The 19,021-nt window shown below is 57.0% G+C and overlaps 8 protein-coding genes across 8 annotated transcripts; 5 read left to right on the top strand and 3 right to left on the bottom strand.

The window, feature by feature from the left end:
• Positions 1 to 8: 8 nt before the first annotated feature.
• On the top strand, positions 9 to 1,232 carry PG997_002493 (S-adenosylmethionine-dependent methyltransferase; the record flags this gene model as incomplete). The annotated part of the gene is made up of 3 exons (XM_066806808.1): positions 9 to 650; positions 723 to 867; positions 1,045 to 1,232. Coding segments are annotated over 3 exons (975 nt in total), but the record flags the coding sequence as incomplete, so codon positions are not given.
• Positions 1,233 to 2,781: 1,549 nt separating this feature from the next.
• PG997_002492 (uncharacterized protein) lies at positions 2,782 to 5,079 on the top strand (the record flags this gene model as incomplete). The annotated part of the gene is made up of 3 exons (XM_066806807.1): positions 2,782 to 2,991; positions 3,121 to 4,036; positions 4,088 to 5,079. The coding sequence occupies 3 exons, from the start codon at positions 2,782 to 2,784 to the stop codon at positions 5,077 to 5,079; spliced, it is 2,118 nt and encodes a 705-aa protein (XP_066670425.1).
• An 814-nt stretch (positions 5,080 to 5,893) lies between these two features.
• Positions 5,894 to 7,885, top strand: PG997_002491 (uncharacterized protein; the record flags this gene model as incomplete). Its single annotated transcript, XM_066806806.1, has 1 exon — positions 5,894 to 7,885. One exon carries the CDS (start codon positions 5,894 to 5,896, stop codon positions 7,883 to 7,885), a length of 1,992 nt encoding a protein of 663 aa, XP_066670424.1.
• A 722-nt stretch (positions 7,886 to 8,607) lies between these two features.
• Positions 8,608 to 9,558, bottom strand: PG997_002490 (uncharacterized protein; the record flags this gene model as incomplete). Its single annotated transcript, XM_066806805.1, has 1 exon — positions 8,608 to 9,558. The coding sequence occupies one exon, from the start codon at positions 9,556 to 9,558 to the stop codon at positions 8,608 to 8,610; it is 951 nt and encodes a 316-aa protein (XP_066670423.1).
• A 1,918-nt stretch (positions 9,559 to 11,476) lies between these two features.
• PG997_002489 (DNA-repair protein rad2) lies at positions 11,477 to 12,882 on the top strand (the record flags this gene model as incomplete). Its single annotated transcript, XM_066806804.1, has 4 exons — positions 11,477 to 11,655; positions 11,706 to 11,850; positions 11,874 to 12,269; positions 12,337 to 12,882. 4 exons carry the CDS (start codon positions 11,477 to 11,479, stop codon positions 12,880 to 12,882), a joined length of 1,266 nt encoding a protein of 421 aa, XP_066670422.1.
• A 515-nt stretch (positions 12,883 to 13,397) lies between these two features.
• On the bottom strand, positions 13,398 to 14,227 carry PG997_002488 (uncharacterized protein; the record flags this gene model as incomplete). The annotated part of the gene is made up of 2 exons (XM_066806803.1): positions 13,398 to 13,877; positions 14,012 to 14,227. 2 exons carry the CDS (start codon positions 14,225 to 14,227, stop codon positions 13,398 to 13,400), a joined length of 696 nt encoding a protein of 231 aa, XP_066670421.1.
• A 2,143-nt stretch (positions 14,228 to 16,370) lies between these two features.
• On the top strand, positions 16,371 to 17,370 carry PG997_002487 (uncharacterized protein; the record flags this gene model as incomplete). The annotated part of the gene is made up of 3 exons (XM_066806802.1): positions 16,371 to 16,889; positions 16,952 to 17,086; positions 17,149 to 17,370. The coding sequence occupies 3 exons, from the start codon at positions 16,371 to 16,373 to the stop codon at positions 17,368 to 17,370; spliced, it is 876 nt and encodes a 291-aa protein (XP_066670420.1).
• A 111-nt stretch (positions 17,371 to 17,481) lies between these two features.
• Positions 17,482 to 18,648, bottom strand: PG997_002486 (uncharacterized protein; the record flags this gene model as incomplete). Its single annotated transcript, XM_066806801.1, has 1 exon — positions 17,482 to 18,648. The coding sequence occupies one exon, from the start codon at positions 18,646 to 18,648 to the stop codon at positions 17,482 to 17,484; it is 1,167 nt and encodes a 388-aa protein (XP_066670419.1).
• Between the last annotated feature and the right edge of the window lie 373 nt (positions 18,649 to 19,021).

The raw sequence follows: 19,021 nt of genomic DNA, 5'->3' as shown, positions 1-19,021 counted from the left end.
CCCTCGATATGGTAGGTGGTGGTTTGCTAGCAGGGGTCGAAGGTAGTGACCCCTCTCCGGGCAGTCGTGAATCATTGCGCGTTGTCGCTACTTGGTTCAGTGGGACAACTACGTGGGAGCTCACCACACTTCCAGAGAACGCCTATCGCATCTCAATCGATGAAATATCACTCGATGGCTTCAAACAGGGAGCGGACTTGGTAACGGCTGACCTCAGCAATCTAGGGGAGGAGGATGAATTGGAGGACATTTCGGGCGACAACTTCGGGAAAGATGAGTTGTCTCAGTGGGATCCCAACCTGCCCTTACCGCCAGATATGATCTCGGAATCGCAGCCGGTAGAATCCGGCTTGGAGGCCATTGGAAACTTTCTCGCGCACGGAGGTCAGGGCCCGTACAGTCGACTCGCGAATCAGATGGCGAATGATTACTTGGGCGCGAACGTAACCGGAACCAAGCCAGCACTCTCCGAGTCAGACAAGCTCCCGAGCGTCAAGCCGGTGCTGATTCCCGAGGATTTCCCCCTGTTTGACGAGTTCGCAAGAACTAGTTCAGGCGCCTCCGTCACCGAGCCGGACTCGGTGGCGTGGGAAAATGGACGAACGTATCACGGGTACAAGGAGGGGAAATATTACTTGCCTAATGATGCGGTACGCTGCTTGCTCGTGATACGAGAGGCCCCCATAGCTCAAGAGCTTGTATCCAGCTGACATGCGATCAAGAAAGAGCAAGATCGACTCGATGTCCAGCACGCCGGGATGCTCCTCTTGCTTGATGGGAAGCTGGCCGTAGCGCCTCTCGCAAAGGAACCTGGTAGTAATTTGCTCGATGTAGCAACCGGGACAGGAATCTGGGCCCTCGAATACGGTGAGATTAGACTTCTTCCATACTCACTCTTTGCGATTACTTAGGCCATCACCCATCTGTGTGTTCTTGCTAATCGGGAAACCAAAAGCACGAGAGCATCCCAACTCCCAGGTGATTGGAACAGACCTCAGCGCGATCCAGCCCGACCCTGATGTGCCCAACTGCACCTTTATCAAGGACGACGCGGAAGACCTGAGGAGTTTGGGGACATCCGGTTTGACTACATCCATCTCCGCTTCGTCGTGACCTGCTTCAATGATCACCATGGCGTGCTGAGCCAAGCGTTCAACCACCTGAAGCCTGGAGGCTGGATCGAGTACCAGGATACTGCGCCAGTGTTGATGTCCCCTCATCCAGAGTGGCAAGGTGAGATGCTCCGGTTCCCACGCCCCTCAGGTGGCAGTTGGTTGATGTATCTTGCAGGGTCGGCCTTAAAAGAATGGAGCGACCGGTTCATTGAAGGTGCCAGATTACTGGGCAGAGACCTGCATGTCCCCAATCGCTACAAAGACTGGTTGGTAGAAGCAGGATGTAGGTGGACATGGAACATGTTGGCGAGCACGCCGGAAAATGCGACACGAGTGCTAATGCGAGTGATGGCTGCAGTCGTCGACGTGATAGAAACCAAGTTCATGGTTCCCTACGGGCCGTGGCACAGGGACGAGAGACTCAACCATGCGGGCTCCTTCTTCCTGGACAGCGCGATGAACGGACGGCGAGGAGCGGGGTGGAAGTTTCTGGGCGCGACGGGGTTATCGGGCGACGACATAGAGAGACTGGTTGAAAGAGCGAAGAGCGAGGTGCTGGACCCAAATTTCCGTTGGCGTGCTCCTGGGTGAGTACAACATATGATATTGTGTCTGGAATCGCCGCTGACTTGTTCCGCTATCCAAATAGATGGGTTGTGTACGGGCGGAAGCCGGCTGAGGGACAAGTCCAATGATGCATACACGAAGGTATAGTCGAACACTGGAACAGCCCAGCCAGCAGCGGGAGAGAACTGGTGTCTGCCAATGCGAACATGACTTGAGGCTTATATTTCCTGTGGTTGTCGACGGTCTTGACGATATCGTGGTGTTTTCCAAGAATCAGCTGATGTTTTGGGGCCAACGGGTGATTCCCCCACGGAACCTATCGGATGCAGCTGATTGAAGGCAGTCAATAGCGTGGGTTTTAGTGGACATTGGCTGTAGTTAGTGGGGGACGCCTAGGACGCCTCGTGAAATCAGGCACCCCGGCCCCTGTACGATCAACTGAGGTGCAGGTCTTTTGGGGCCTACGTCTGGCCTACAAGTACCGTTCGCAGGGAAATGCCGCTGTAGTAGTACCTAAGTGAACAGCCAACCACGGCCGCCAAACCACCCCAACCTTTTGGATGGCTCGTCTTGTGGCCCCAGCATAAGCATGTGCCAGTTGCAGTGTGCCCAGCAGCCGTCATTTTGGGGAAATCGATATTTCCCGGGTGCAGGCAGAATGGGAATGGGCCATGTGCAGCCAATTGATGATTGCAATTCCGATGCCACCGTCGACCTGCCTGCCATCTTCACTTCCGACTCGACACGATTGGCAGTCAGAGAGAGATCCTCGATTTCTTCCTGTCTGACTGGCTGACTGACCTCTGCCGACCCGACAAAACAGAAATATTCCATCTTGTGGGATCTTGATCAGAGGAGCAGTACCCAGCAGCACACCTGCAACCTGCAACCCGCAGCACGCAAGCCTGCTTCGCTCGTTGCCGAAGCCGACCTGACCTGACCCGACCCTCTCCCTCCGCGATCGCCAATCAACAACTAAAAATTTCTCACCCTCCCAGCTTGCCAGGCTATCCTCCCAGCCGACCCTTTCGCATAAACCAGCCCCCTTCGTCGAGAAAGCAGCCTAATCAATCGCCCCTCCCGCCCAGTTCATGCAACCATGTCGGGCAGTACTATGAGAGGCACCCCCAGTCGAGGAGGCCAGCATAGAGGCGGAAATCCCTTCAACGGCAACAGCCCTGCCAACCCAAACTCCAACATTCCGCGCCCCGTCCTCGACACACAGCACGCCGCATCCCCCGTTCCCAACGACGCCGCTTCAGGAGTCAGCATGAGTGCCAGCAGACAAAAGCAGTCCAAGAGGGACGAGGTACGCATGCATTGCCCTTCTCCGTTCCTTTGTTTCCTTGCCTGTCGTCAATTGACCCATTGACTTGTTGTCTCAAACACAAACCCGTCGAGGTCGAGACATGATGCCCGTCAAAGCACAATACACAAGACCGAAAAGACCATGGATGCTGACTACTACCGCCAGGCCATCCGCCGCAAGCTCGAGAATGACCTCAACAAGAAGAAGCACACCACCAGCGGCCGCAATGCTCGCATGTCCCGCAAGGCCCCGCCGGGCACCGTCCTGGCCCTCAAGCCGAGCCCGGCCCTGCAGATCAAGCCCAGCACCACCGTCTCCGAGGCCGCCCAGCTGATGGCCGCCAAGCGCGAAGACTGCGTGCTCGTCACCGACGACGACGACCGCATCGCCGGTATCTTCACCGCCAAGGACTTGGCCTTCCGCGTCGTCGGCACCGGCCTGATCGCCACCAAGGTCACCATTGCTGAGATCATGACCAAGAACCCCCTGTGCGCCCGCACCGACACCAGCGCCACCGACGCCCTCGACCTCATGGTCCGCAAGGGCTTCCGGCATCTGCCCGTCATGGACGAGAACCAGGACATCTCGGGTATTCTGGACATCACAAAGTGCTTCTACGACGCCATGGAGAAGCTCGAGCGCGCCTACTCGTCCTCCACGAAGCTCTACGCCGCGCTGGAAGGCGTCCAGTCCGAGCTCGGCACCAGCCAGCCCCAGCAGATCATCCAGTACGTCGAGGCCCTGCGCTCCAAGATGTCGGGCCCCACGCTCGAGTCGGTCCTCAACGGCATGCCCCCGACCACGGTCAGCGTGCGCACCTCGGTCAAGGAGGCCGCCCAGCTCATGAAGGAGAACCACACGACTGCCGTCTTGGTGCAGGACCAGGGTTCCATTACGGGTATCTTCACGAGCAAGGACGTCGTCCTCCGCGTCATCGCCCCCGGCCTCGACCCGGCCACCTGCAGCGTCGTCCGCGTCATGACGCCCCACCCGGACTTTGCGCCCATGGACATGAGCATCCAGGCCGCCCTCCGCAAGATGCACGGTATGTAGCACTCCTAGCGCGCAGGAACCTCGGGAACTAACAATGTCGCAGATGGCCACTACCTCAACCTCCCGGTCATGAACGACCAGGGCGAGATTGTCGGCATGGTCGACGTGCTCAAGCTGACCTACGCCACCCTCGAGCAGGTCAACACCATGCAGACGGGCGACAGCGAAGGCCCCGCCTGGAACAAGTTCTGGCTGTCGATGGACAACGAGACGGAATCCATGGTCTCGGGCGACGGCTCTCACTCGCACATGCACACGGGCATGGCGTCGCATTCCATGGTGTCCCACAGCATGGCGCGCGAGCGCGACCGCATTAACGATTCGCTGGCGCCCGGCGACTCTGCCTCGCACGTCGGCGTCGACTCTCCCGAACACTCCATCATCACCGGCAACCCCGAGCCGGCCCCTGCCGAGCTCCCCTTCGCCTTCAAGTTCAAGGCGCCCAGTGGCCGCGTGCACCGGCTCCAGGTGATTGCCAGCCAGGGCATTTCGACGTTTGTAGCCAACATCAACTCCAAGCTGGGCTCCGAGGTCGAGGCCATTGGTGGCATTCCCGAGGTCGAGGATGGCCGGGTGGGTGTCAGCGGCTATGCGCTCTCGTACCTCGACGACGAGGGCGACACCGTCTCCATCACCACAGACCAGGATCTGCTCGAGGCCATTCTGCTGGCCCGCCAACACCACCGCGAAAAGGTCGACCTCTTCGTGCACGACCCCAGCCAGCCACCCGTGACCGTCACGGCGCCCCAGCCCATCCCGGAACTTCCCACGCCTCCGGCCAGCTCCGCCATCAGCGGTGGCGAGAGCTCCCGGCGCAGACGCCGCCACCATTCCAGCGAGGACGAGGATGATAGCGAAGATGACGATATGGCTACGGTCCGGAGACGGAAGAGCAAGCACGGCCACCACGCGTCGGCGCAGGAGAAGGAGGTGATTGCGGGCGTGCCTAACGAGCTGCTGCTGCCGGGTGCTATCGTCACGTTGGCAGTTGTTATTCTCGGCGTCTTCGCCATCTCCCGTGCCACCAGCCGATAGACAGCCGGTTAGAATTGATTTGCATTGATCATTGGTCTGGAGTTCCTGGCGGGTTGCACTTTTTCATCTCCCCTTTGCGTTGATTGACCTTGTTTCTTTTTTTTTTGTTGTTGATGAACCATGGCCTGTTTCTACGGTAGAGGTCCAGTGTGTCCAAGAGGAGGCAATTGTATCGTGTTTACACAAGGTGGCGGGTTCGTAGTAGATATCCATGTACTTAAAAAGAAAGAAGAAAGAGATCGGCACGTATTGATAGAATTAATCTTTACTTTCGAGAGCTGGAACTGGTGATGGTCTGGATAGCCATTATACTCTTAAAACTACAATACCCAGTGGTTTCGTACTCCTTCCATTTCAAATTATGTCTTGCAGACCGAACTCGAATATGGGTTTCGTACTGTGGAAAGCTTATATCTCCTAGGGCTCTTCTGACCATTCAGTTAGTCATAGGAGCAGCGGCCATCATTATGATTCATTATTCTTCACTTCAGGTTTCCAACAACAGAGGTGTTGGTGACTCAGACTGCCCAAGTGAATACATGGCTGTGTGTACATTCATGTCTGCGCAAGGGATTCATTGATGGGCATTATTGGAGAAGTCTAACTCGAAGAGGCATCACCCTGCTTTTTCCCAGCTACCCCGCTTGCCGAAAGGGGCGATTTTACTGGCCTCTCTGTCCAACGGTCCGTCTGATCATAAGCTTTGGCGATGATTTAAAGCCAACTGGAAACCCCAACCCAACAGCCGGTCCAAATCCGCGGCATAGACAACTGCACCGTCCGTCTGTCCTCGGGCAATCAAGGCAAGGTAACAATGTTCAAGAAGAGGCCCGAGATCAAGAACCTGTCGCCCTTGCGGTCGTCTGATCGCCGCAAGCTGGCAGACCAAATCATCAAAGACTACGACATCCCTGTCCCCTCTTCGTCGTCGGATCCTGCGCCGGCCGCAGAAGATGCCGCCGCCGCCGCCCCGTCATCATCGTCACAGCCAGCGGCGACGCTATCATCGCTCCGCAACTCTCTCCTGCCAGACTCGACGTCCAGCGCCCGCTTCACCACCACTTCGGGCCCCAATCATTCATTGCTGATTGGCACCATCTACGTGGGCGCCCATCCAGGCCAGGATGAGAGGATCTTATGGTTCCAGGTGGGGAAGGCACCCAAGATGATCCCCACCGTCTACACGCTGTGGCAGAACCCCAACATTGTGCCGCTGCTGCACACGCCCGACTTTGTCGTCGAGCAGAAGCTGTCGCACGGATCCGATCTGATGATCCCGGGCCTGGTCAAGTCCAGAGGTGCGACCTGGGACGCGCGAGCGAAGAAGGGCGCCGTCGTGGCTGTCGCGGGTCTCCGGAGGGATACGGTCCCTATGTGGGTGGGTACCTGCGACGTTGATGTGTCGAGGCTCGGCAACGACCTCCGTGGCCAGAAGGGTGTCGCCATCAAGGGGCTGCACTGGGCCGGCGACGAGGTCTGGAGCTGGCGGCCGCTTGGCAGCGGCGGGAGGGAGGCGCCCGACGCTCTCGAGGGCTGGCAGGGCCTCATGGAGGACATGACGAGTGCCGTTAAGGATATGAAGCTGGACGACGATGAGGAAGAAGAGGAGGGTGATGAAGGAGGGGGCGTGGCCTTGAGCAGCAACAGCAATTCCGAGAAGGAACCGCAGCAGTCGTCTCGGGGGAGGAATAGCGACTTGGCCGAGGAGGTGGATGTCCCGGAACCGACGACCAAGGAAGTCGACGACGCCTTCGTCCAGGCTTTCCTGTTTGCGCTGCACAAGGCCAAGGCGGACAACTCCGGCCCCCACTACGGCTTTGATTTTCCAATCCAGGCGTCGTATCTCATCTCCAGCATGATCCAGCCGCATCTCCGGCACCAAAGCCCGCATTACAACATCAAGAAGACGTCGTGGAAGAACGCCAAAAAGTTCATCAAACACCTCGACAAGCTCCGCCTGCTCAAGTCCAAGGACCGCAGCGGCGGAGAGACGGTCATTCTCGACATCGACTTTGACGATGCCCAGGTCGTCAACTTCAGGCCGTACACCCTTCCGAAACCCAAGTCGGCAGCAACCACAGGGGACGGCAAGTCGTCGGCGCCCGAATCGGGGTCTTCCTCCAGCGCAGATCCGTCCGTGGGGCAGAAGATCTCGATCCAGATCCTGTACCGCGTCTCGTCCAAGTTGGTACCCACCCTGCTGCCGTCCAAGACGGACTTCTACACGGGCGCCCAGATCGCCGCCGCCGTCAAGACCTATATCGAGCAGCATCCGGGCCTGACGGGCGGCCAGGGGGCCTCGAGCATCAAGCTCGACCCCTTCCTCGCCAACAACATCCTGGGCTCGAACCCCACACCCGACGACCAGCGGGCCATCAACGCCGGTCGCATCATGCGCGGCGCGTTGCAGCGTCGCGTCGTCGACGACGCCAACCTCTGCCAGCCGTTCCACTTGATCGTCCGGGGCGACGGCAACGAAGACCAACAGCAGCAGAAGAAGCCCAAATCAGGGCCGCCGCCGCAGATCCACCTCACCATCGAGAAGCGCACTGGCACCAAGGTGGTGACCAAGATCACCAACCTGGAGCCCTTCTTCATCGACCCGGCGCTGGTGGCGCCCGAATTGCAGAAGAAGTGCGCCGGTTCGGCGAGCGTTGGGCAGCTCACGGGCGGCCGGCCGGGCTTGCTGGAACTCGTGGTCCAGGGCGACCAGCGCAAGGTCATCGTCGGGGATGTGCTCGCGCGCCGCGGGGTCGACTCTAGATGGGTGGATGTTGTGGATAAGACCAAGGGGAAGAAGAAATAGACTGAAGAGAGGGGATGCGATGTACGTAGATACGAGATAATTACGATACGAGATGATACCATCTTTTCACATATAAGGTGCGTTTCCTCCGTAGTTTGATCATGGATGAGGGCTGAGACTACGAGTGTTCTGGGTGCTTGTCTGTTGTTGTTGCCTCGTTTGAACTCGCTCTATATCGTGCCCTTGCTGGTTTGCCCCCTTTTAAACCTGGAATGTGTGTGCTTCGCTGATGCTCGATGCGAGGCGAACCACATGCTGCTGTATGGTAGGATCATGATGCGCGGCAATAAGGCATAGCTGACAGTCACACATTCGACAAGATGATTTCTGATATCGATCAGTATCTTACTGACTGTTTCCTTTTGCTTACCCATTCTACGTGGAAGAGGCATCCCATATACCAGTCAGAGTCAAGAAGAAAAAGACAAACAGCAACGTAGGTTGTGAAACAACATCAAAAAAAAGGTCTAGTCGGAAGAAAAGGAAGCAGCCAGGGCAAATTATCACCAATAAGTCGCCTGGCTACATTCCTTAAGGTAGTCAAAAAATATATATTTGACGTGAGGAAGCTTGTATTCACCCTGGGAACAGTCGCCGAAACACATTATATGAGAGGATGCTTCGTTAGGCGAATTAGAGATTATGTAACGTTTCCCCTTTTCCTCTTACTCATTACTCAGATATCATCAATCAACGGGCTGAGCCCCTGCGCAGTTCCCAGCTTATCCTCGAACCAAGTCCGCAAGCGCTCCAGCCGGGGGCGGTCCGACATCCACTCGCGGAAGTAGGTGATGTTGGTGCCGGGCATGTCGAAGATGGCCGGGTACCCCTTGGGGGGCGGCGACGTCGCGGCGGACGGGCCAGGAGCCGCGCGTGGACTGCCACTCGGGCGTCAGCATGTAGTTGTGCAGCAGCTTGGCGGCCTCGGGGTGGGGCGCGTCTTTCGGGATGGCGGCGAGCTGGAACCAGGTCACGAAGGAGCCCTGCGTCGGGTGCGAGACGTTGATGTTGCTGGTGGGGAACAGGCCGTCCGACGTGAAGGAGGCGGCCCAGGTGTTCTTGGGGTCGGCCATGATGGTGTCGGGGCTGCGGGTGCCGCGGACCCAGCGGGGGTTCTGGGCCAGCAGGCGGTCGAACCAGGACTTGCCGTATTGTTGCATGCTTGGTGTGGTGTCAGTATCAATATCTAAGGGTGGATCATACTGGTAGTCCAAGGAAACGTACATGAGGTCAAAGGCATACAACACAGCATCGTCGTCGTTAGGGTAGGTCAAGACGAGCTTGTCCTTGAACTCGGGACGCAGCCAGTCCTCCCACTCGACCGGAGGCTCAATGCCGGGCAGCTTGTCCATGTTCCACTTGCCCGCCCAGCCGACGGTCAGGATGCCGTAGAAGGCGGCCCGGACGTCGCGCATGGGCGGGTACAGCTGATCGAAGCCGACGGGGGCGTAGTGAAGCAGGGCGCCCTCGGCGTCCAAGCGGGGGAAGTCGTGGACGGTCTGGAAGGCGATGCTATCGACGTAGACATGGCCGGCCGCCAGCTGCTCGTCGAAGCGGACGCTGTGGTACTTGGACAGCTCGGTGGTCAGGTTGAGGGTCATGCCGGGGAAGCGGCCCTCGAACTCCTTCTTCAGGGCGTCCTCGTCGGTGCGCTCGTCGCCGCCTAGCCACATGGTCACGACGCCGCCCTCGGCCAGGGGCCGCCTTGTAGATCCCGTCGAGGGGGCGGGTTTCTACGAGGGCGGGCCCGTTGAAGCCGAGGGTCTGGTCGTAGGCCAGAGCCTGGCCGGCCAAGAGGGCCGAGGCGGTTAAGAGAGGACGAAGCATAGTGTCAAGTGGCCTGGCTTGGCCTGGCTTGGCTGGGGCTAAGGGACTGGAGGAGGAGCGTGAGCAAGAGTCCTGCTGAGAATTATGACAGAAAGCCCCGACATCACATTTTATACACATTTGGTTGCTAGGGTAAATTCACACTGCCAGGGCTTCGACATCAGCGGTCAGAGTCCTGGCCCAGGGGAAGCTCATCACGACAGCGAGAGCTGGTCAACGAAGCCATAGTGGCGGCATTTCAGCTATTGGATCTAAGCCCGTCTTGTCCATCAAGTCCGCTGCAACCTTGATACCCCCTGACGACTTCCCTGTAGAATGTAAACTTTAAGTTTCGGGTAGGTGCTTGGCATGACGGAACTTTGTTCTTCTTTTGAGTTCGACGCACGCAACGTACCGGCGGGTAAGTGTAAATCACCATTTCGCCGAGGTCGGCCAGAGGCGTGGTTGGTCCACCCGATTGGCCAGGGATTTAACCATAGTACTGCGACATTCACTGGCACCCCTGGACGACTGACTCGTGTGCGAGGCTAGACCAGTAACCAGAACAGGAAACTGAGGTTTGTGGTTGCAAGGGGCGTGACCAACCTCGTGACGGTTCTCGTATATTTCTCAGATTCGAGCGGCCAATCGGAGAAACTCTTACACATTGTTTCTGGGGTTGCATGGAGGCATTTAAGCATAGATCTTATGTGGTGTCCGGGGAGAAGCGGGAGAGCTCATACGACTCAGCATCCAATTTAGACATTTCTCTCTCCTAGGTTTGGTGTGCCGGGACTTAAGTTGACTCGTGACGAAGTTCGGACTGCCTTCAGAGACTGATGATATTCTTGCGGAATAGTGACCGCCGTCCTGCGGCTGAACAATTGCTGGCAACGGGAGACGACTAACATACAACTTTGCCTACAAGCTAGGGAATGATTGCCTTGATGTGACCTCGGAGATTCTAGCCTAGCTGCAAGGCTCCGGGTAAGACTGTTCCCGAAAAAACCAAGATAGTCTCATGATGAGAATGGAAGCACACGTTGCGGGATATCTGCACCGAGGTAACATCGTCGACTTGATCGAATGGGAATGAGACCCAGTGCGTGCAGTTGCACGGACGGCGAGGGAAGTGCTTCAAGAGTGGTATTCAGGTGGTAGATTGAGGCAATTGCAGTCCAAAATGTTGATTCTGGTGAAGACATGCAATGACAAAGCATTCGAAATCATTTGCATTGTCTGCGTTGCTTTCAATCGTATGTTCACCTGGATGGGGGCATTAGAGGTGGTGATGCCAGGAGGTCCAGTCCAGTTACCAACGCACTGCTGAATCTCACGATCAGTAAGTGATGTATACCAGCAGTCAGTCTGGGTACTGCTCAATCATGTGCCCGGCCAAGGTCTATCGCGTAGAGAAGATATGATACCAACATACTGCATAGATTGAAACCTCTTGAGTTGTTGTCCAAGGATAATGTTCAATTGTCAGTCCATTGCACTGGGTGTTGCTAAAGGTCTAGTAGTAGGCTAAAAATTAAGAACAATTACTGGCAGCTGCCAGCTTTGGTGATCTGCCAGGCAGCCGACCCCACCTTCCAATTGAGCGCGTTGGTGGCGGGCGCGTCTCCCTCGAAAGGTTTAATTGATTGGCAAACCTGGCGCGTTCTGCCTGTTCCCTTCGTGACATCACGCAGCAGAAAGCCGACAGCAACTGCTGCCGTACAGTTGGAACAGCAACCCTCAATTCCAAGCACTCGCCTCCCGATCAATCATCCTCCAGCCAAGATGGGTATCAAGCAGCTCTTCTCCATCATCAAGGATGAGGCGCCCGACGCCATCAAGGAAGGCGACATCAAGAACCAATTCGGTCGCAAGGTGGCTATCGTGAGTACCCCCATTCAATCCAATCCAATCCCTCCTCAATCGCTGCCAGAGCTAACACAACACTACAACAGGACGCGTTCGTATCCCTCGCTACTTCCTTCCTCTTCCTCGCTAATCCCCGACTCCCCAGTTCGATGAGCATCTACAGCTTCCTCATCGCCGTCCGATCCGAAGGCCAACAGCTCATGAACGAAGAAGGCCAGACCACCTCCCACCTCATGGGCATGTTCTACCGCACCCTGCGGATGGTCGACAACGGCATCAAGCCCCTCTACGTCTTCGACGGCAAGCCCCCAAGCTCAAGTCGGGCGAGCTCGCCAAGCGCTTCCAGCGCAAGGCCGAGGCCAACGAGGGCATGGAGGAGGCCAAGGAGACCGGTACCGCCGAGGACGTCGAGAAGTTCTCGCGCCGCACCGTCCGCGTCTCCCGCGAGCACAACGAGGAGTGCCAGCGCCTGCTCAAGCTCATGGGCATCCCCTACATCATCATCGCCCCCACCGAGGCCGAGGCCCAGTGCGCCGTCCTCGCCCGCGCCGGCAAGGTCTACGCCGCCGCCAGTGAGGACATGGATACCCTCTGCTTCGACAGCCCCATCCTCCTGCGCCACATGACCTACAGCGAACAACGAAAAGAGCCCGTACAGGAGATCCACCTCGAGAAGGTGCTCGAAGGTCTCGGCATGGAGCGCAAGCAGGTCAGTCAACACTTCACGCATACATCTTCACGTCCTGCCCGTACAGCAATCACTAACACACCCCTAGTTCGTCGATCTGTGTATCCTGCTCGGCTGCGATTACCTCGACCCGGTCCCCAAGGTCGGACCCTCGACCGCCCTGAAGCTGATCCGCGAACACGGCACCCTCGAGAAGATTGTCGAATGGATGAAGGAGTCCGGAAAGTACACCATCCCCGAGGACTGGCCCTTTGCCGACGCCCGCGAGCTCTTCTTCCACCCCGACGTCCGTGCCGCCGACGACCCGCTCTGCGACTTCAAGTGGGAGAAGCCCGACGTTGAAGGGCTGGTCAACTTCCTCGTGACCGAGAAGGGCTTCTCGGAGGATCGCGTGAGGGGCGGCGCGGCCCGGCTCGAGAAGAGCTCCAAGAGCTCGCAGCAGGCCAGGCTGGAGGGCTTCTTCAAGCCGATTCCCAAGACGGAGGCCGAGAAGACGGCACACAAGCGCAAGCTCGAGGAGCAGAACGAGGCCAAGAAGAAGAAGCTCAAGGAGGACAAGAAGGAGAAGGCCAAGCAAAGGCCAAGCCTCGCGGGGCCTAGGCGAGTGACACCCAAGGAAACACTTGACATCTGAGGAAGTATTCGATGATCCCAAGGGTTGCCACTTGGGAATGACACTAGACGAGACAAGTTGATGACTGCTTTACTTTGGCGTTTCTGGCTTTGCACATACTATGGACGGCGTCAAGGGTTTATGTAGACGCAAGGATTGATGATACCAGCTGGGCAGTTGCCGCGGCAGATACAGATAGCTAGCTGACACAATGGATTGTACATTCACCTTCATCACATGTAAACATCGTGGGCCTTGCCTGCAGAGGAATGTACACCCAGTTTTGAATGTCTCGTGTCTCGAAACACTGTCAGACGAGAGCAATGCTCGAGGCCAGGGATCCACTGCCTTTATTGAAAGTACTTTAATGAGCGATATGTGCTTCAATCGAAAGCGCGAGGTTTGGTTTGAATGATAGTCCTGTTTCCCGTATTACAACCCAGTTCGAAGGGCCTCTCCCTCCTAGTTGAAAAAGTAATTCCCACAAATTTCTAGCTCGGACGAAAGAAATACCACGGAGCCGTAACTCTAAGCCCCTAGTGACTAGCAGTTTCGTTCTTACGCCAGTCGCGAACAAGTGCGTAGGGCGAGACCAGGCGAGGCAGAACGCCGCCACGGCGGACGCTCTTGGGAGCCAGGGCGCGAGCCTCGAGGTCGAAGCAGTCGTCGGAGACGCCATCACCGCAGAGTCCGTACAGCTTCTTGTCGCCCATGTCACAGAACTTGCCTTCGCCGGTGTGGGCAAAGTCGGGGCCCAGGGAGGTGGCGGAGCCGCAGAGTTCGAGAGCCGAGTTGGTCTTGGCGTCACTGATGACCAGCTGGCTGGCCATCCACTGCGCGCGGGCCGGGGCGGCGGCCACGCGCTTGGTCTTGGTCTTGCGCACCTTGCGGGTCCAGAAGTTGATGGTGTTGGGGTCGTCCTCCTCGCGGAGCCCAAAGTCGATGTCGTTGCAGAACTTCTGCGGGTCCGTGTCGTTCTCGTCGAAGGCGTCGCCCGAGAAGGCCGGCCAGCGCACCTGGAAGCCTGTCTTGGGCTGGTCGCCGTCGCCGTCGATCCAGAAGCAGGGGGTTCGTACTCGGTGTCCGAGGTCGGGAACATGCCCGACGCGTACCACGTGCCGCCGCACTCCTTGCCGTAATCGCCGCTGACGGCGTACTTGTTGCCGCCGCGGTCGTCGCTGTTTTCCACTGTCACCCACGCGACGCAGATGGCGTCGTTGTTGGCCGAGAAGAGCGAGTACACGTTCTGGTTGTCGTGGCTGACTTCGACTGAGCCGACGTTGCCCGCGCCCACTGAGCCCGGGTCGGCGGTGATTCCAGTGAAGACGCCGTTGTTATTCCACACGCGGCTGTCCGGATTATTCATGTTAGCTGGGGTAATACGTCAAATATGTCTGACTATTCCATGTCTGACTATTCCATGTCTGACTATTCCATGTCTGACTATTCCATGTTTGAGTGTTCCACGTTTGACTATTCCAATGGTACGGTGTACATGGAGTAAGTATGGTGTCGCAGCAGGATGGAGATAGGGGTTAGCCCCTTGACGCGCCTAGCGCGCTACGCCAGACATTCCATTCGTGTATTTATTAGCACCGTAGTGCCCTTTTTTTGGTTCTTTTCTCTCCTTCCTTTAGGTAGCACTTCATGTATCATCTGACGCTTTCTCCCGTGCGACATATGGGCAGGGCTGCACTTACATATCCGGTAGATCACCACCGGTGTCGGTCGGGGCTCGCCATCGCGACCCTCCAAGCCGACAGCGACTCGTATGGTGGAGCCGGAGACGTCACCCGACCCGAAGTTGTCATCCAGGAACCCTACGATGGTTAGGATTCCGGAAATGACACCGATAGCGTTGACAGCCATTGCGTGGCAACTGAGAGAATGTGTGTGAAAGTGAGATTGGGGGCTTGTTCGAGTTGATTAGAGTAAAGCTGGTGATCCAAGCGACGATGGTAGTTTTCTTTTTCCACCAACTCTCCGTTCCTTCGTAGCCCTTTTATACATCGTCGTGATGCTGGGCTGCTGCTCCTGATCTTACGGCCGACTGACCTGACTGCGTCTCACCTGACTGATTCTTGTTAGCGAAGCCCATTCCCAACTTGCTGTTAAGGCCTCTTGCTCAGTTTGGCGACTGTATTTCCAGAATAGGCCAAATTTCTCACACATCGAAAAGTCACGCCAACTGAATCCTTCGTGATGTCCTTTACGAAAATGGTCAGCATGAAAAGCCTCACCGACGGAGCTGTCGGCCAGACGCGGCCTCTGGTGTTTGCCGATTTGCCGGGCTGTCCATCATGATCGGAGAGAGTGTGAGTGGTATTTGCTTATTAGGTTGGGCAACAAAGCCTGAGAAACTCAGCTCGGATTCGGTGTAGGCTACGACAATGACCGTTGATACGACGCTGACTTGCTGGGCGTAATGATGAGGCTTCCTGGCTGATAGTTAGACGCAGCCTTGGCCACATGTTCACCCATCGCCTCGGAGCGACGATCGACAACATCGTCGACAATCAGGTGAACATGATCATGATCTTACACTTGGTGGGGCTACGACTTTTCAAAGGATCGTGAATCCACACGTACTGTGGAACTCGTGAGGGCTCATAAAAGAGCCGACTGACTATGGTTGGAAAGTCCCCGCTGAAAGCGTTCTCATTCATGGCTGGTGAGTATGCTCCCAATAGCCCCCTATCTCAGATAAGCACTGATAACCAGCCCATCCGTTATAGAGGCGTGACGTTCCCTGAATACCTACTCTGAGGCGCGTGTCTCTGAGATAGTGATAAATCTCTCGCTTGTTGTGGCCAGGTAACGCGAGCTTGGGGAGCTGGACTTTCGACCAACCCCGAGCTGCCGATATTGTCCTATATTTAGTAAAGCCTTTAAAAAGAAGGAAATCCTGCGATTGGGCTGAAGCCTGAAATTGGCAGAATCTTGATATATCGCTTGACATGTGTGTTGATATGTGACAGCAGCTATAGGTAATATCGCCAGACAACACGCGTTACAACATGGCAACAACTCGGTGGCCAACATCCAATCGGCTGTATTACCTCCTGTCATGTGTGTCGAGCGTTCCAGGGGCTCCGGATTGTGCAAGGTTGATAATCCTTCGCTGGCGTAAAATACTCCTTGGCGGCTGACACGGGGTTGCAGTGGAGTGCCGGTTTGCCGTGAAGATGCAGCCGCCGGGCTTACACGCCACGACAACGGGCCCGGCTCAGGCCATCAAGTCAATTGCCTGGCTTGGCACCCGTTGTTGGCCATTCATAATCAAACGAGGCCCAATGTCGTAGGAATATGATGACATCACTGCCAAGGTTGATGTTTGTCTGACTGATTCGTTCTATGTAAGCATGAGGGCCGCCAGGCTGTAGTTCGACACTCCCCGGAGGAGCAGTTCCAATGCCCACTTCATCTCGCAGTTACCATTCACGTAGACCTCATCATAGTCTCATCCTCAGAGCATTTACAACAACGTATCGCCGCTGCAACTCGCCGCCATGTACTACTACACCTTTGCTTCCGTGTTTGCCCTCGGCTGTCTCCCCGTGGCTCTCTTGCCCACGGCCGCCGCCCAAGACCTGCCGGCCACCCTGGCTGGTTGCAAGGACGTGTCCTGCCCCATGACCGACGGCAAGGACTACACCTGCACTGTGACGGACGACAAATTCAACGGCGTGGGCCTCACCCGCATTGCCGACGCCCCGCAGGCCCTCGAGGGGCTCACCATTGTCAAAGGGGTCCAGGTGCAGGCCGAAGGGCCCGACGACGATCACAACGACGAAAAGCGCGAGGACCGCCATTTCAAGTCGGTCTACTACCTGGGAACGCCTGCCGATGTGCAGCTCCAAGATCTGAACGGCTGTGCTGTCGTATTCCAGGGCGTCGCGCCGCCCTTCAGTGCCGACGGCAACCGGAAGACGACCCAGGGCACCTGCGCCGACAGTATCAGCCGCGGCTGCATCGAAAATCTCACGGAGCGCCTGCGCAACCTCAGCGGCAACTCCTCGTGCTCGTCGGTCGAGCAAGCCCTGCGAGACCCCCGGTGACGGGCTGTGCCGAGATGCTGGAGAACGAGCAGGGCCTCGGCCCCTACAGCATCAATTCGCTATCGGACCTCTCGCCCATCACCGAGGCCCAGAACGGCTCGTCTGACTGCTGGCCCGTCCTCCCCAAGAATGACGGTCTGGCTGTGATCGCCGACTTCACGGTTAAGGTGAGTATAGTACTCTGAGGCTGCTGCAGTCTGTCCCTCACTAACTAGTCTCGCTTCGCTAGGGTGGCTACGACTCCGAGGCCCTGAACCAGATCATGTTCGGGGTGACGCCCGTCCTGACCGTGTTCTTCGAGAACAACCAAACCACCACCTCCCAGATGACCTGTGTCAAAGTGATTGAGGACGTCGAGGTGAAGGAGGACGACCAGAGTGCAGCTGCCCTGGTTTCCTATGCTCCCCTTGTTGCTGTAACAACCTTGGTTGCTATGCTCTGGTCTCTGTAAGGCTTGTTTCGAGCCTTTTGCCATTGCCTGACTCGCCAAGGACCTATATAGCAAACTACTTGTTCGAGTGTCGTAAGACGCGAAGATAATCATCTCATTATGTAAATAAACTTAACCAGCGTTTACCTCTACATCTTTGGCATTGACAAAAGTGATTCTTTCTGTCCGCGACAGTGAACGTCCCCGGAGCGAAAGCTCACTCTCATCAGCACCATGGCATCGACTCACGCGAGGCCAACTACTCGGCTTATACCCTGGCATGCTGCCGCCGCCAATGGTCCGCACCCCAAACACGCCACCTGGGCCGCCACCCTGATGCTTCCTATCAGAAGCGCCGCTGCCCGCCGGTGAAAGAACACTGCCGGGGCCGAGTATCTGCTTCAGAAGCGGCAGGCAGACGGGAATCGCGATGCATACGAGCGTGATGGCGAGCTCGGCGATGGACCAGGCGCACGTCGGGACGGCGTCGATGGTGTAGTTGGCACTCTGCAAACCCCCGAGTCCAATGGTGCGCTTGACACCGCAGGCGGCGGCAGCGATTCCCAGGCTCATGGCCACGGCGATAATCAGGCGCTCCTGGAAGGGTCGGTTGAGCTGCCACACGAAGAGCCAGGGGAACACGGCGAAGAACAGATCGGCAGCGACGCACCCCGCGCCCAACGCTATGGCGAAGGGCGTGATGGGCAGCGGGCACCTTCCGCTGGCGATGGTCTTGTCCCACAGGAACGCCGGCGGGGTGCACTGAAAGGCGAAAGCAAAGGCACAGACGGCCGTATCCACAAAGAGGAGACCGATGGCAGCCCAGATAGCCCAACGATGCCAGCGCTTGGTGACGAGGCGCAGCAACAAGAGACCTAAGGATACCTTTGCCGTGCCCATGGTCGAGACGCCGAAGATTTGCGCGATGATGAGGTATAGCAGGCACTTGGTCAGCCGGTCGTGGCTGTCTTCCCAGATGGCGTCTTGGTTTTGGCCGAGGCCGTACAGGGTCGAGACGTGCACCATGATGGTGCAGGCCAGCAGTAGAATCTGTGACGGGAGGGGGGTTGTGTTGATTAGCGACGTTGGGTGCCTGCCATGACAAGCCGGGTCTCGACTACTTACGAAAGAAGCATTGTAGATGGTATCGTCCCAGCCGTAAGACTTGACTACCACAAGCCGCGTGTAAAGCCGAAGGAAGAAGCAGAGGGCGGCCGCGCCCGTAGTAGCCCACGAAATGGCGAGCAGCCAGTGTCCCTCGCCGCCGATGGTGCCTATAGGCGTGACCTCCATTGCCATGACTGGCGGCCGAGTATGAACTGAATGGCAGGGACGGTGAAGAGCAGTTCAGTTCTCCTGGCCTGGAACTTGCGGGCTAATAACATAGCAAAGAGACGCCCGTTCCGCCTCGAGGGGGCGGAGAATGAGGTCTCAAACATGCGGGCGGCACTTGTCACATCTCAGATTGTCTCGAGTCTAAAGGCCGACTGGCGAGAACACATCACAATGTCAGCTGCATCAGGTCCAAATCATAATGGCTGGCCACGCAAATCAAGTCTTCCGAGCATGAGGGCAAACGCGGGATGTCGAAAGCAGGGGATTTTGGATCTTGTCGAAAACACAAGTGCATGTCGGATCGCTGATGCGCGGCGAGAGCGGCCACTGGGTCCGG

This window comes from Apiospora hydei, assembly GCF_038363865.1.
Source record: "Apiospora hydei strain CBS 114990 chromosome Unknown utg000004l_segment0_segment0, whole genome shotgun sequence".
Taxonomy (NCBI): domain Eukaryota; kingdom Fungi; phylum Ascomycota; class Sordariomycetes; order Amphisphaeriales; family Apiosporaceae; genus Apiospora; species Apiospora hydei.
Note: the sequence above shows the minus strand (reverse complement) of the source record. Positions and strands in the feature narration are given on the sequence as shown.